This window comes from Oxyura jamaicensis, chromosome 2, assembly GCF_011077185.1.
Source record: "Oxyura jamaicensis isolate SHBP4307 breed ruddy duck chromosome 2, BPBGC_Ojam_1.0, whole genome shotgun sequence".
Taxonomy (NCBI): domain Eukaryota; kingdom Metazoa; phylum Chordata; class Aves; order Anseriformes; family Anatidae; genus Oxyura; species Oxyura jamaicensis.
In genome coordinates this window covers 146,533,217-146,549,461 of record NC_048894.1, presented here as the reverse complement: position 1 = coordinate 146,549,461, position 16,245 = coordinate 146,533,217, and the positions used below count along the sequence as shown (strand labels likewise).

Below are 16,245 nucleotides of genomic sequence, written 5' to 3'. Positions count from 1 at the left end.
AGTGCGGCAATGTCTGCAGTTATGCTGAACTGGTGGGTGGTGCTTTCACTGGGTGAAACCATTTTTCTCCTGCCAAGGGACACCTGGAAGTTATTTGCAAGCAGAGGAGGAAAGCTTCAGCAACCTGTATGACTTCAGTTCCCAAGTCACTTGTATAAAAAATCTCCTTCTAAATGAAAAATGTGAGTGAGAGACTCAAGGAAACAATTCAAAGCCCTGAAAGGCCAGGCATGCCATCAATAAGCCCGTTCTGCAACACGACTTGCCGCGGCGCAGCTGAGGACAAAGCACTGGAGCCATCTTTCAGTGCCACCGCCCCACCGCCTGCTCGCTTGGGGAGAGACGCGTTCCGGCTTTGTTCGGATGCTGGAATGCCCTTGAAAGCAAAACCCACAGAGAGAGTAGGTGGGCCGGAGATAAATTTGCATTCGTCATGACCCTGCCTGTGATGAGGTGCTGTCATCTGCCATCGCAACGGCAGCCAGCGCTACGGGCTGCTGCCTAACACAATTATGCTGCCGCGCCTCCCAGCGACCGTGGGCGCTTGGTCCAGTTCCCTTCCCTCGGCCAACACAAAACTGGTGCTTCCCAGGTTCAAGCTTAGGCCAAGTGTGAAGAAAACAAAGCAAAAACATCAGCAGCCTCCTGTGATTTAGCCCGGCAAAACTCACACCAGGGAAAAAAATTCCCCATGCTCTTTGGGTGAGTGCTTATCGTTCCTGAAGCTGGCACGGCAGAGCAGAGCAGCACATGCTTCAGAAAGCAAAGTAATTAATTCTCCTTGCTCCTAGCCACAGCAGTCTCCGTTGTGCAATCCTGCACCACAACTGGGCATGGAGAAAACTTTCTTTCCAATCAAAAGAAGTATTCATTTTTTCTTTCTTTCTTTTTTTTTTTTTTTTCACTCTGACACAGCAGGGTTGTTCTTCCTTTTAATATTATTGAAGACAATGTCTGCCTTGCCTTTCTGTGACCTTCAGCATGTGGCTTCATGTTAAAATTTCCATCCTCCCCCCCACTTCAAACACTGGCATTCATTAAAAAAAAAAAAAAGATTAAAATTCCTGTTGTTTAAATCCCTGCTAGGGAGCCTTACAGCACACTGCTGTTGAGGTGCTGGGGCAGGGGTTGCCTGGGGCTCCTGGCTCTGGGCTGTTTACGGGGGCTCTGGCAGCAGCGTGCAGCAACACCCCATGGGCCCCAACCTGGGTGCTCCCTGCCCGTGTTTCTGCCTCCAGCTTTGGTTCAGGCCTGGTGGTAGCTGAAGCTGGGCTGGGTGGGTTTGGAGCTGGGCTTTCCCAGCTCAGGGCATGATCTCCATAGGTGTTGAGGTACCAGAATTATCCTGGCATTCTCTTTCTGCTGCTGCTCCAGGTGTGCCCCCTCTTAGCACTGCACACCTTGCTCAACACCTCTGTGCACTCTCTATCTCTGCATGTGTCACAAGTAAGAATGGCATCACCTGATCAAATTTAGTGCTAATCTTAATTCCAGCAGGCCTCCCTGGTTTTCCAGAGCCAGCTTCCCTGCTCAGCATCCTCTGCTCAGCTCGAGGTGGATTTGGGGGAGCTGAACCTAAATCTCTGAGGGGCAAACATGACCCATTGGGTGAGGCAGCAGATGATGTGGATCACAGATTGGAGCTACAGCCAACTCCAGTGAAGGAAGATGTGCAGAAGTGTCTTGGGCACAGAGCTGTGGACAACAGACCGTCCAAGAGTTGCCTGTCTACAGCTACATCCGCGTTTCACACACCTGAGTTTGTGTGAAACCCTGGCTGATTAATATGAGCAAGGGAATTTCCACCTATTGGGTGAGAAAAAAGGTTTACCAAGTGACAAGACATGGCACAGCTGTTCAGTGTGTGTGTCTTGGGAGTGTGCTGAGGCAGGAGGCAAAGCCAAGTACATCCAGCCTTGTGTATGGAGAGGATGATTTTGTGCATTAAGAAGTTTCCCAGATATCCCATTTACTTTGCCTGAGCCAGTTTGCTCTTGGTGTGGTTTTCACAGGGCGCTCAAATGATGAGGACTGCAATACTTAAGAGCTACTGTTTTGGAGCAGCAAGGCTGATGGCAGTATCAACACAGAGAAAACCCCCCTGTGGCTTCCTGCAGTCGAGCTGGGTGCTTGGGACTGACGATTCCCTTCCTGTCCCCATCATCGCTGGAGCTTGTGCTGTTGTTCCCTTTTCCTGCTGTACTATTAATATTTTCAGAATTACGTTCAAGGCCTGTAGGCCCCATTTGTAGCTTTCCATTAGTTAACAATCAAATGACCACTGAAATCCTCCATTTCACTGATCTCCATGGTCTTAGGCCTCTTTCTGTTCGGGACATTAAAAAAGCTTCCTTTCCACCACTGGTGTATGCTTTCCTTGCTATCCAGATACCAAGCTGACTTCTGTAATGTTGCTGTATTTGCCTTTGTAATTAATTCTGTCTCTCCCAAGTGACAGTGTCTCTTTTTGCTACTTGTAGCCATTAGGACCAGGGATCGTCCCCTTGTACTCAGCTCTGGTGAGGCTGCACCTCGAGTGCTGTGTTCAGCTTTGGGCCCCTCAGTACCAGAAGGACATCGAGGCCCTGGAGAAGGGCAGCGAAGCTGGTGAAGGGCCTGGAGCACAAGTCCTGTGAGGGGCGGCTGAGGGCACTGGGGGTGTTTGGTCTGGAGAAGAGGAGGCTCAGGGCTGACCTCATTGCTCTCTGCAACTACCTGAAAGGAAGCTGTGGGGAGCTGGGGGTCAGCCTCTTCTCACAGGTACCTAGTGATAGGCCTAGAGGGAATGGCCTCAAGTTGTGCCAGGGGAGGTTCAGGTTGGAAATGAGGAGACTTTTCTTCTCAGAAAGAGCAGGCGGGCATTGGGATGGCCCCTGCAACAACTTGGTTGCAAAATGAGTTTTTTATATATAAGTAAAGGGTTTGTGAAAAGCGATATAATTTAGGCTGCAGAGAGACTTATATGCTGAGATTTCTGCTCTGAAACTTTCCTCCCTCTGAAGTTCTTGACTCTGTGGGTAGCAGATGGGACTGTGTTTCCTGAGCTCTCCTGCATGACATGTGCCAACAAAATGAGTCACAAGTGATTGCTGGGGCCAGTGATGCCTGGTGGCACATCGCAGCCTTGCCGTGCGTGTCAGCAGAGCTTTGGTGGCTGCCCAAGGATGGCCCTCGGCTGAAGGCAAGCAGGAGGTGAGAGGTGTTAGCTTCATCGATTCCCAGGCAGAACTTCCAAAAACCACAAAATCCACTTTATGGGTGTTTGAAATCTAATCGGTGCTCAGATTCAGGGCAAAGTTTTAAACTGGCATTTTTATGCCACAATGTATTTAATGAATATATGCACACAGTCTGCAAAAATAAGGGAAAATGTAATTCCTTGGGGAGCAGGGCAAACAGGGTTTGGAGGATGCCATGTGTTTGGCACCGCAGTGAGCAGAATGGGGAAGGATGGTGTGGGGCTGCTCCGGGTGTGTTTCTGCATCGTCACAAAGGAGATGTTACACAGCCTGATCTGTGTTCCCTCTGGCAGGAAAACCGGCTGCTGGTAACTCTGAGATGGGAATTTCCCTGCCCAGTCTCCAGATCAAGTGTTTGTTAATTAACTAATTTTGACACATGGAAGACTTCAGCCAAAAACCCCTCAATTACTTCCATAAAATCAGAGTAATAAATTCTGCTCCCATGAAAAACTTCTGGGGGCATTGATTTAGGAAAGCTCTAGTGCCCTTCAGGGAAAGGGCATTAGGAGGAAAAGGGCCTGTACCAGTGCTGCTTTTCATCACCCCAGCAAAATACACACAAATTTGGTCAAATTATAAGCCACTGGTAGCAACAAGTTCCTATGTGTTATATGGCTGAGCATAGTGTATTGCCAGGGATTTTGTGGCATGTGTTGACAGGAGAGTTTGTGTGGCCAACTCCCTATGGGCTCCTCATGCAGTCTGACCGCCATTGTCCCATGGACTCCTGCCAACATCCCCAAAATATTCAAATCTGGCTTCTGGTTTCCTCAGGCAGAGCTGTCCAGTGACTGCCTAGCTGAGGGCTGGTGCAGAAGATGAAATTTGGTTTTGGTCCTCCTGCCCAGCCAGAACAGCAGGGCTGCTGGTGAGGAAGCAATGCCAAGAAGAAGGTGGACTCCAGTCTTCACACCTTCCACCTGGCAGTGGTGGCAGTTTGGCATCAAACTCGTGCCAGCTCATCCTTTGGTAAGGTGCTCCTTGGATGCTGGATGTGAATGTCTAGGATTTGTTTTGCAGGCAAGGGGAGAGCTTGAGGTGCAGCCAGGATCAGTGCTAACCCTGTGTTATACATTAAAAGGGCTAGAAAAGGTGAAGCCCAGCAAAAACACCTGCAGTCCCTGGCAGTTTTCAATCATGTCCTAGTAGTAGGAGGACCTGGAAATGCCAGTGCTTCAGCTTCCCCACTACAAGAGGGATGAAGGCCCAGTCACATTGCTGCGAATTATTCTGGAAGCTCTTTTAATGGTGGTGGAGTCCTGAGCTGCTGAGACATCAACTATAGAAAAAAAAATAAAACCAACCAAACAAAACCAACAAAGAAATGTATTTTTCAAAGCAAGGCCTGAATAACAACAGCAAGAAGCAAATGGTGTCTCATTTACTGATCATCTTATGGATTAGGCAGGGAAAGCCTTGTGTGCGTGTAACCAAAAACCATCCTCTTGTCAGTGCACAAGCAGACTAAATTAGGAAAGCACAGGGCAGCTAATTCAAGTTGTTCCTGGCTTCTTGAGTGATGGATTTTTTTTTCCCCAAGCAATATATTTTTTTTTTTAAAAAAAAGCACTGCGCAAGTGCCTGCTCTAGACAGGCCATGGAGAGGGAAGGCAGAGCTGTGCGTGGGGAAAGTCAGCATCAGCAGCCTGTTCTCATACATGCGCGATGAAACCCTGTGCCCAAGGATGTCATCACAGCGGAGCACGAACAACGTCCTGATTGTGCCTCGCCACTTGGCCTCTCCTAGAGCTGCAGTCACCGTGTCGTTATTAATTACAGCAGTGCCTGCTCATAGTGCCCGTTCTGCAAACTTGCTCAGGCATCCAGGCTAAAGCAGTCTTTGTGTGCACTGGGGTGCTTTTGCGTAAAAAGAAAATGGGGTTGGTTTTCCAGGAGGAACCCCGGCATTCGGAGGTTTGCTCCCATCCTCAACCCATGGCTGTGCTGCTGGCACTCCCGGCCGGGGCTGGCAAAGCGTTGCCACTCTTCTGCGAGCACGTTTGTTTGCTCTGGGAGAGCTTTGACTTATTATCTCTGCAATAACAAACTCCAGGGCTGCCGCTATTGTTCTGGTTGAATTGCAGCGATCCTGCAGAGCCCCAGTCCCCAATCCCATGGTGGCTGGTGCTGTGCAAATACAGGCAACCCAGGTGGGTCTTGTTCTGCCGAAAACTCCCGAGAGCCACAGAAGCACTGCTAGTTAAACAAAGTAGGTCAGCACTCCAGACACGCATACTTACACGCACATCAGCCAGAAGAGACACAAACTGGAATATTAAGCTGCCAAGTGGCTGTTAAAAACTGTGCACAAGGGCAATTAAAATATTAGCATCCTTTCATGTAAGCAAAGCAGGCAGAAGTGGCAATTAGCTTCAGTTACAAGTTTGCAGCCCTGGAGGAAAGCCTCCACGTTGCCTCCTGACACACACATCTAGCCATCTGACAGCCCATGCAGGGGGGATGGAAGGGGGTGCACAGGACATCTGGCTCCATGCAGGCAGGATCACCCCATGAAGCCTCGTGTGCCATCGTGGTCAATGGCACAGCCTGTGTGCGTGCTCACCAGCAAGCTGCAGGTGCTGGAGCAGCAGCTGGGGTGGCTTCTGTACCTTTTGCCATCAGATTTTGGTGTAGGATCAGGGTGAGCACAGCCACTGCAGTGCCCAGCCTCAGAGGGAGGTGGGCACTGGTTTGGCCCCTTCCAGCAATGTCCTGGACAGCTTTATTGTAAGAAAAGTCACCAAGTCCTCCCCACTGTAAACTCCCCTTGGTGCTTAAATGTGCAGGTTATTAATAAAAATAGCTCTGTATTGGTGAGCCACAGGGAAGGTTTCTTTCATTCCTTCCTTCATTCGTTGAGATTGTGAGGTCAACCAAAACAAAGGTACCCCTAAATCCACCCATGCTTTAACTTCCAACACACATAGGCCCCATCTTAAACTTCAGCCTGTTCCTGCTGCTGTGGTGCTTGCCTAGGGAAAGGACACCCGTGGCACCTGCACCTCTGCCCTGGCTTGGCCACCTCCAGCCACCGGCACCCCACAGGCACCCCATGCATGGGGCAGGGGCTTGGTTCCCCATTCCCAGGCACTATCTGACCCCCTCACATGGGGTACAACCATCTGACACCAAGAGAATAAAAATCAGTAGTGGACTGAGCTGTTCAGTTTAATCTGGTTAGCATTCGCCAAGCTGATTACTGCAAAACCAGTTCAAACTCTAATCGCAGCTCTGAAGCCCCTGAGCTCCTCTGCACAATGCGGAGCTGGCGGCAGCCAATCTTTGTTTTTAATTAAGAAAAAAAAAAAAGAAAAAGAGAGACAAGAAAAAGGTTACCAAAATGTCTAGCTTTTGTTTTATTGAGTTACAACAAATGAGCAACAAGTTAGAAAAATTGGATTTATTCAAACTCCCTAGCATTGTGTTTGTGCAGTGTACTGAAATATGGGTAAGGTTTCAAAACGCAGCTGGTCCGAGTAACCCAGCGGCCGGCTCCTGCACCCGCTCCCGCACGCACGCTCCCGCTCTCCCTCCTCTTCTTCCTCCTCACACCCGCACATACAGACACCCTGCACAAAGGAAAATTAGCAGTACTTGAAAAAAGTGCACTCAGGAATCTAGAACTGATCTAAAAATTTAGTGGCAAGGATTAATCAGAAATTTCTGTTGTGCGCTGCAACATCTAAAGCTGGTGGACAGGCTTGTGTTTATGCTGTCCATCCTTGTACCAGCCCAAGAAACGCAAACAAGTTCAGATTACGAAGCATCTTCATTTTCTCACTGCAACCCCTCTGGGGGTTGCACTGCGTGTTCAAACAAAAAGTGCTAAAACCAAACAAACAGGAAAAAAAAAAGGCATTGTAGCACAGATCGTCAGAGACCCACGGTCTGGCCTCGTTTGTGAAAAGTGAAGTACAGGAGCTGGAGAAGACTCGCTTCATAGGAGCACAGGAAAGCAGAGATTTAAATACTTCAACCAGTAGAAGATGGCCATAAAACAAAACAAAAAAGTCAAAACAAAAGGGAAAAAAAAAAAAAAACAACAAAGCCCCAACCAAGCCAGACCACCCCTCCCTAAACCCAAACTGCATTGCGTGGGCTGAAATGTAAACGGCTGCTGGGGTGGGAATCTGGGATGTCGATCGGCACCAAAGAGATTCCAAAAATTGCAAATCTTTCTTCAAACACTTCCGAGAGGTTGTAGGGTCTCCCTTGGAGGTCTTCAAAAGCCGCCTGGACGTGGCCCTGGGCACCCTGCTCTGGGTGTCCCGGCTTGGGCAGGGGGGGACCAGGTGGACCCCAGGGGGCCCTGCCAACCTCAGCTGTTTTGTGATTCAGTGATTCAGAAAAAAATCTCTTCTCCCCCCTCCCCACAAAAAACACCTCCCTCCCCCAAAACCAACCCTAAAATTTTGCCATGGCATTATATGCAAGAATAACTTGCACCTATTAAAAAGTTAACAAAATTTCCACGTCGTACAAATCTGTTCCAGTACAGGAAGAGGATGGGCAGGAAAGTGGGTAGGAGAGAAGCGAAGGAGAACCCTATATACAAGGACCCTTTTTTTCTTTCTTCCTTTCAATGCAGTAGTAGGACTTTGGCACTATAAACAACCCCATGACGGTGCTCCACAAGAGTATTTCTCACTGTGCCTCTGCGAGCACGGTTTGAGAGTTGGAGTCGCAACACACTATCTCACCCCAGGCAGGAAAATAGATTTTTGTTCTATTTTCAGGCAGAATTCCCCTTCATTGTCAGGACAGTGCAGCTGATGAGTACCCCTGCAAAAATTAAAGAAGAAACGTATTACTTATAAAGACACCACAAACAGATACTTGGGCTGTTGACTAACGCAGCACCCGATTTACATCCCTGCAGTTGCCGTGGCACTGCATTTGGTATTAACCATCCCCTGAAGCCTGTCCTTATCACTGATGCTGCAGCAGGGGGCCAGATTTGTTTTGTTGTGCCCAACACCCAGCTAATACCCCCCTACAGACTGCTGATGGGGACAAACAGCCCAGCCTTGACTCCTGCCGATCGTCTGCTGCTGCAAACACCTTGGGCAGAGCCTGCACTGGCTTGTGGGTGACACTCGAGGGCTGGGGGCAGCTGCTTTGTGACCCCAGGAGAGACCAAGGAGACTTCAGATCTTTCTTCCCTGGCAAATCCTCGTTATATACTTTTTGGCATGAATTTAGAAAAGAATTATACAAACTCGAAACCAGCCCTCGAACAGCCGCCTGCCTACACACAGCCCCATGAGCAGAGGGAGACACAGGGTGAGGGCCCTCTGGCAGGGATGACTTCCAGTGTGGTTTTCCCCATGAGTGAAGTCTGAAACTGCAAGAAGTGTGAGCACCGACTCAGGCTGCAGCTGCAGACAGTGGTCTGGGGTGGTTTCTCCTGCACCACAACCCTTATTTCACACCTTTTACAAATGTTGCTACTAGCTCTGTCATTTCCCACAGAGGCACTGAGCATCTGGCATCTGCACCTCAGAAAGCAAAGCAGCCCAGCCCAGCAAAAGGGCATGGGTTTGAGCCAACACAAAAGGAAAAAAAATAATCCTCCTTTTCCCTGCAGCCTTTACTCAGACAACCCCCCTGCACCTTCTAAAGCAGTGTAAATTTGTCATTGCTGCTTTGGGTTTTGCTTCTCCCTCTGAAGTCCTTCATTGCTGGGTCTCCAACACAGCTAACTGGTTTTTAGGGGAAACGGTGAGTCCCTGAAATGCTTCAGTTCTGCAAAAACTGCTGGGAAGTCCCACACTGCCTTCAGGACAGTGGCCGTGGAGCCCACCGTCGGCAGCAGGCACTGCAGCCAGCTTCACGGATAGAGCACCAAACCACAAGAAAAATGAGAACTCGAACAGAAAGGAAGGGAAACCCTGGTGGTGGTACTGGTAGCTTTCACCAGTCTCAGACTCTAAGGAATGTGCTGGGCCACTAGCATCCGACTGATCTCAGCTCCCACTGTGGTGTGAAAGAAGCTGAGGACACCAGAGGGCCTGGACCACTGATGCTCAGCACCATGCAGCAAGCAAGGCCTGGCTTCTCTGGGGCCTTCTGGTGAGCACCTCCCAGACCTTGGCCTTCGGCACAGCTTGGCAGAGCTCCCTGGGCTGTGGAGAGGCAACGCAGTGACCCCCTGGCAGTGCTCATGGCCCTGGAGAGCATGTTCTACCTCAGTAGAAGGCCTTTGGGCCTGAAATGGAGGTTGTGAGAGCAACCCTGAAACAGAAAGTTTTTGGTGGAGAAGGTGGGGGGGGGGGGGGGGGGAAAAGTACATTTCTGAGAAAAGACAAAAGCTCTGGTCTGAGGAAATCTTGGGAACACCCCCCGGGGAGATAATGCTGTGAAGAAAGCCAGCAGAGGCTGCCAGCCGCTCTGGCATGCTCCGCTCCTGCTCCTGGGGCTGAGCCGTGATGTGCTGCGTTTCATTCGAGGTGGATTTCTGTGTGTCAGGCTTGCGCAAGTGGTGAAAAGAGACCTGGCTTTGACCCTCGCTGTCAGAAGGCAGGAATCTCTCCACAGATGGACAGGGAGCTAAGGCTGTGCCGATACACGAGGGATGCAAAGCTTCGTCATGCGGTGTCTGGGGCATTTTTAGTGAGGGCTTCAACGCACCTTGCAGTGGCTACTCAGCATCCCGAAGGTGCCTTACGGGGACAGGCTTTGAGGGAGTGTTCAGGAAACCTGACTCTAATCCGTGAAATAAATCTGATTTTGATAAAAGCTTCAGATAGGCAGAAGCAGGCTTTATAACAGACCCCATTAGCCTGTGGATGGTATGGTCAGGAGGCTGTGAAAGTCCAGCAGAAGCAACTGAAAATGTATCAGTTTTTGATGAACCCATTTTCTCAGGCACCAGGTCCATCAAGGCTGTAATACAAATACTCCCTAATGGTTTCAGGAACTTATAAAACTACCTGGGGTAGGCAAAGAGGGATCTGAGAAGTTCTGCAGCACTTCAAGTTTTGCAGAAGCTGTACAACAGAAGCACGGAGACTGAGCTCAGAGAAATGTTCACTTTAAAGCGCTCATGTCAGGCTGAGAAAATAGCAACAATGTGAATATCAAAGGAGCACGTTTCTGCACAAAGTGAAGTGCAGCAGTGGAAGTTTCACAGCATCACTGCAGCTGTGCAAGAGCCAAGAGGAGGAAAAGTCCCTTGTCAGCAACTCAGCGCTTGGCAGCGCCTCTTGTGTGCAGCCAGGACGGTGACACGGCCCCTTGAAGGTACCGAGGGCTACAGCGTTAGGAAGAATCAGACTTTTGCATGAGAACAAGCCGAAACAAGCTCACCGTCAGGTCTCACATAGTCTCTGCTTTTGAGTCATACCCTGGGTGTCACCTCAGATAACACCTTGCTAGTTCAACTCCAAAGTTTCAGTTCAAAATCAAACAAGATAGCCAGCCTTCAGAAAAAGGAGAGAGAAAGTTTATCCTGAAGGAAAAAGAAGCCCTGATTTTTCCATGGGTCCTATCAGTGCAGGGGACATAGCTCCCAGCTTTCATGTCACCACGGCTGTGACAGCACCTCCCACATGGGCAGCAGGGAGAAGCTGAGATGTGCCGGGAGGACAATGTGGAACAAAAGAGAGAAAGTCTTTGGGCTTTTGTTTATTCCCCAGGCCAGGATGCTTAGAAATGGGCGAAGTCTGGAGGACAAAATGGTCGTCTGATCTTCTGGAATGATCTGCGTGCGGAAAGCCCTGCTCCAGTGCATCTTTTCTCAGCTGGTGTATTTTACAGCAAGCCCTTGGAAGCTCCCCTTGAAAATGATAAACTGGTGAAAGTTTATCTGAGAGTAAAGTTCCTATTGAAGTTCCTCTCTGGTGACCCTCGAACACCTCCACAGCTGTGGAGCTTCGAGGGCAGCAGCAGGGCACGATGGCAGAAGTTTCACCCCAATTTATCCCGTGCTGTCTGCAAGCACTGCAGCGCAGGCACCGACCTGTCCCTTTGGAAGAGGGCTGAGGCAGGACTCGGTCTCACAGCACGAGAGGATTGTGAGGAAGTGGTGCCAGGTCCTTCTCCCTGCTATCTGCCCCACATCCCCCCTCCTCACCCACAACCTGCTCCCTCCCCTTGGTTACATTAGGGTATGTGTTTATAGCTGGAAAAGCAAAATAAACTGGAACGACAAACCCTGACAGAAAAATATAATCCCCACGGTGCAATTTTTCATTGCTCATTTGATTTTAAATGCCAGATCAGATCCTGGGTCTGGTTTCCTATGTGGCTGCATGGCTGTGGCACCCCCGTGTGCCTCTGCAGCAGCCAGAGCAGCTCCAGGTGACATCCCCAGCCCGTCCTCCTTCTGTCTCTGCATTTGCCTCAACCTGCTCCTTACACACCCAGCCAGCAGCTTCAGCACAGGATAGTTTTGTATCACAGCCTGGAGCTATAAAATACTTCATGGTACAGACACGGTGACATTTCTCGAATGCCCAAATTGTAGTTCAAAATGCAACCACTGCAGGGTTGAAAACCCTTTTTAAACTCAGAGAGAGTGTCTAGCAGACTTCTGCATATATGTGCAGACAAGAAACTAGAGAGCTCTAGGCTGGCCAGCACAGATTGCTAAGAAAAAACCCGCACTTCTGCAACACAAAGCAGTTCAAAACAAGTCCTGCCAGCTGCAATAGCAAATGTCCGTAGTGCAAGAGGGTAGGGATGTCCTCTAGTTCTGGCTTTTGGATCTCCTTTTTTTTTTTTAAAAAAAAAAAAAAATAGTATATTATACTTGTAAGACATCAGAGGTGCATTCTTTCTAAAATCCAAGTTCTCTAATTGTTTGCTAGTGTGTGGTGCTGTGCTTTCTGTTGGTAAGTTGTAGCGTAAAGAGAAGGAAAGACAGGCTCTGATCTCGGCTGTACCATGCACAGAACATTAAAGGCTCTGGGGAACTCAACACGCAAGTCAAGAAACCCTGACAGAGCTTGCTCTAGATTTATACCTGTGTAACTGTGATCAGAAACAGGCCTCAGGTCTCCAAACAACACATTCTCTCATGTTGTGAAAGCTCACATAACCCCCCGGCCCCCTTAAGAAAAGACCCTGCAGCTTGCTTTTAAATTCAGGATCCTGTGAAGAAGAGCTGCTATAAAACACCCACACAGCTTAGTCTGGAGCATTTCCTAAGCCTCTACCTTGAGCAAGCAGAACAAAGCAGGGCTGGAGACAGTTCTCACCTGCAAGAGGAAGAGAGCACATTTACATGAGCCGCTTGGGGCCCCACAGCATTTTTTTGCTTGCTGTTGCATAAAGAAGCATCGCTGGCCCGGGCCCTTCCTGCAGAGAGCTTTTATTCTGCTGCAAAGGAAGGACCCGAGGTGCAAAACCAGGCGCTGCAGCCTCTGTCTGTGGGAGATCAGTGATCTGTTAGCAAAAGGGCTCTTGGGAACTAGTGTCACCTATTATTTCTTTGCATGGCTCCACTGGTGTGTTTTACATCAAGCTCTGCAGAGGTTACATGGGTCATTTAAAGGCAGAAGTTCAGGGCTTAAGCACTTACTGAAAAAAAAATGTAAAAAAAAAAAAAGCCCTTAAATGGGAGTTGACCCAAAATGAAAGAAGAAACCTGGCGCACAGCACTAACCCCTTCCTAGCAAGCAGCTGCTTCAATATACAACCAGGACAGCTCTCCCTTGTGCTCAGGCACCCAGCAGACACCAGGATCCGGCAGGGGTGGGCTTTTGGGGATTTGCACCAAAAGGGGGCTAGGGGATGCTGGAAGCACACCTGGCCTGAGGCCAGCCCAGAGAAGCAGGGCACCAACAGCATTACCTGTCTATACGTGGGCATTGTCTCCAGATATACTTTCAGAGTCAAAGTCTGCCAGCTCTGCCTGGCCTTCGGGGGCCGCCTGGCTCCAGCTGTCTGTACAGTCCGATGCGGCGTCATCCTCGCCCACCGTCACCTCCACCCAGTTGACCTCCGCCGGCTCCTCGTTCTCCTCGCTGCCGTGGCCGTCGTGGCTGTTGCACTCCAGCCTCTCCGCACCCTCCGCTTGGTTCCCCAACAAAGAGTCTTTCAGTGGCTCGCAGTCCCTTTTTGCTCTCACCACCATTTTCCCCGCGTTCTCTTCATTTAGCTTTTTATGCTCCTGGTAATGCTGCCGAGACACCTCGTTACCATTCTTTGGACTCTCACTGAGTTTTGATCCCTTTTTCTGGTTTTGTTCATTATGGCCATCAACAGCGTACTGCTGCTGGTACTGGTCAATCCATTTAAGTGACCCTGTTCTTAGCGAAGACCGGTTTTCCTTGAACCAGCGAACTATTTCAGTTCTTGTGAGCCCAGTTTGAGATGCTAACTGGTCATACTCCTGGGGTGATGGCCACTGAGTTCTTGCAAATGTGCTTTTCAGTAGATGAATCTGCTCCTGGGTTTTCTTAAATGTGGCAGAGGACGCAGATAAAGCACCGGGGAGCTGGGAGCTATTCAGCAGTTCTGCCTGGCTTATTGCACCATTGGGAGTTCCTTGTTCTTTAATTTTTCTGTATGATCCCATTGAGTCCAAGACAGCTTGCTCCATGCTGTCCCTTATCTTCCTCCGCTCAGAGAACCACGAATCAATCTCCCTCCTGCTCAGCTTAGTCTCCACTCGAAGCCTGTCCAATTCTCCTTGGGTTGGAAAAGAGCATCGTAGGAAGCTCTCCTCAAGGGCCCTAAGCTGCTCTTGGGTTTTCTCTTTGAACTTCTGGGGTGCAAAATCTGCATAGGGGTGGAATGAGCGGCCGTGCCGACCCAGAGAAGGTGCTATTTGATCTTTCCCTAATGCATCGCCGGTGACGTGCACAATGCCCCTCTGACTTCTATACCTGTGGTCGCTGAACCACTTCTTGATCTCACTCCGGGAGAGACCCGTTGCCTCTATCAGCCGGTAGACTTCTGTGTCGTCCGGAAACTGGCTTGCTATGAAGCTGGCCTTCAGCTCTGCTATCTGCTCCTTCGTCTTTTTTCGCTCGCTGGCTGGTGTCAGCGGTACAGTGGTCAGCTTGGCAGGACTCTCGGGCACCTGAACTACGTGAGGACGCTTGGCCTCCGGGACACTTGCTAGGGTCTGTATTGTCCTCTTTTGCCCCTGGTTTGGGGCAACTGCAAGCGTAATTGGTGAACAGGAAACTGCTGAACCGTTTGACACAGGGGTTAAAACCAGACCAGTCTGGCCCAGTATCTGACAGGGCAAAGCTGTCTGGATGATGGGAGGGGGGATTTTTGCCGTTGCCAAAGGAGCTGGCAGGACGGTGATGGTTTGGGGAACTGCCTGGATAGTACCGTTGAACATCTTCTTTCTCGCCTCCTCCACTTCTTCAGGAGACCAGCTGATGCCATGCTTCAAACGTTGAGTAGCGAACCAGATTCGGATCTGTTCTTCTGGATGTTTTGAGGCTGCTGTCAACCATGACAATTCTGCTTGTGTCGGGTAAGGGAACTTATTAAAGGAGTTGATCATGGTTGCGTTAGTGTCCAGTGCAGAGTTATATTTGGTACTATTGAGAGGTACCGGGACCTTGGGGACAAGGTTAATATTTGGTGGTAGCTGTACAGAGGGCATAACATGAGCTAACACGTCATGGAGGAGGTCTCCATTTATACAAGCAATAGCTTCAGTGGCTTCAGTTATGATGCGGGGGAGAGCACCATCCATGTGGTTTTCCGTAACTCCCTCTTCTGGCTTTTTGGGACCCTTCTTGGTTTCCCCTTTAGGTTTTCCTAACTTCATCATCGGTGTTTTACTCACACTAATTCCCCCATGAAGCGAATCCTCACACTCTGCATTTTCTAGCCCACTGCTCGTGACAGTGACATCGTTACCGGTGGTCTCAATGGACTGCTCTAAAACAGTCTGGTTATTACGTTTAATTAATTTCAGTTTAAAGTTACTCTCTCCCGGGTGGTATTTTGTGTTGTGGTCAGATAAAGAATCATATTTTTTGGTTGTGAAATTGCATTCGGCACAGACATACAGGGGGTTGAGAATGACGTTAGGATGCTGAGTGTCAACATGCTCTGTAAATTCATTTAAGTTTTGTGTAGAGTAAGGGCAGTATTTACACTCATAACCACCCTGGGGTTTCTTAGACTGATTTTCAGCTGGGGGCTTTGCCTCAACCACTTCACAGTCTTTTACTGAGCTTTCTGAAGGCCAAGGTTTTTTAGCATCCTGCTGCAGTGTGCCAGCCCCCTTCTCTTTAGGAGTTTCTACAGGCTCCGTGACTTCCTGTTCCACCACTTCAGAAGTTCGCACCATACAGGGAGTTGTTGACTTTCTTTTGCTAGCCATGGCAGCCGTTTGCAGCAGGCTGTGGTCCCAAATGGTGACTTTTTTTTTGGCAGGGTGAGCAATAAACTCAAAAGATCTTGCAAATGGCTCCAACCTTCCCGGATTACTTGACTGTTTTGTTTAATAAAGGATTTCAGCCCTGGCTGTGACCATCAGCTCCGACAGCAGACCCATCAGCTGCATGACACCTGTGAAACAAAGCACACACCATTAGGCACTGATCTGTAAATCACGGATTGAGCAGAAAGCCACAGCTCAAGATATATACATTTAAAATACCGTTTTGGACAATGCTAAACTCTTCCCCTGCTACTCTCCCCATCAACTTAAGAGGCAAAATCTGCCCACAAAGAATAAAAGCAGTGGATAATTCACAATGAAGTGCACCACAGGTAGAAAATGACTTTGAAACACGGAAGATGAACAGACAGGGGATTTTAATCTCCACTAGAGTCAATGCATTTAGCTGGAAAAGAAAGAAGACACTGCTATAAATACTGTACCTTTTTATAGAAGCTGCAGTTTCTATTAATTATTATTTTGAAGCATGCAGATCTGAAATTGAGTGTGATTTATATTAAACTTAATTACTTCCCACTGTCACTTACCTTGTAAATATGTCTACTAAATGGTTGTGGTTACTAATGATGGGTGATTTCTAAATAAAGCTATAGGGACTGCCTTGCTTTTAAAAGTAAAGGCAGA

At 49.0% G+C, this 16,245-nt stretch overlaps 1 protein-coding gene across 2 annotated transcripts in view; it reads right to left on the bottom strand.

Annotated features, from left to right (window-relative positions):
- Positions 1–6,570: 6,570 nt before the first annotated feature.
- Positions 6,571–16,245, bottom strand: part of ZHX2 (zinc fingers and homeoboxes 2) — a 41,298-nt gene continuing 31,623 nt past the window's right edge. For both annotated transcript variants that reach the window (XM_035317827.1, XM_035317828.1), the window contains exons 2-3: positions 13,038–15,728; positions 6,571–8,024 (exon numbers count right to left, since the gene is read on the bottom strand). In XM_035317827.1, the coding sequence (XP_035173718.1) occupies positions 13,042–15,540 (2,499 nt within the window). In that variant the 5' untranslated portion in view covers positions 15,541–15,728 and the 3' untranslated portion in view covers positions 6,571–8,024; positions 13,038–13,041. The remainder of the gene's footprint in view (positions 8,025–13,037; positions 15,729–16,245) is intronic.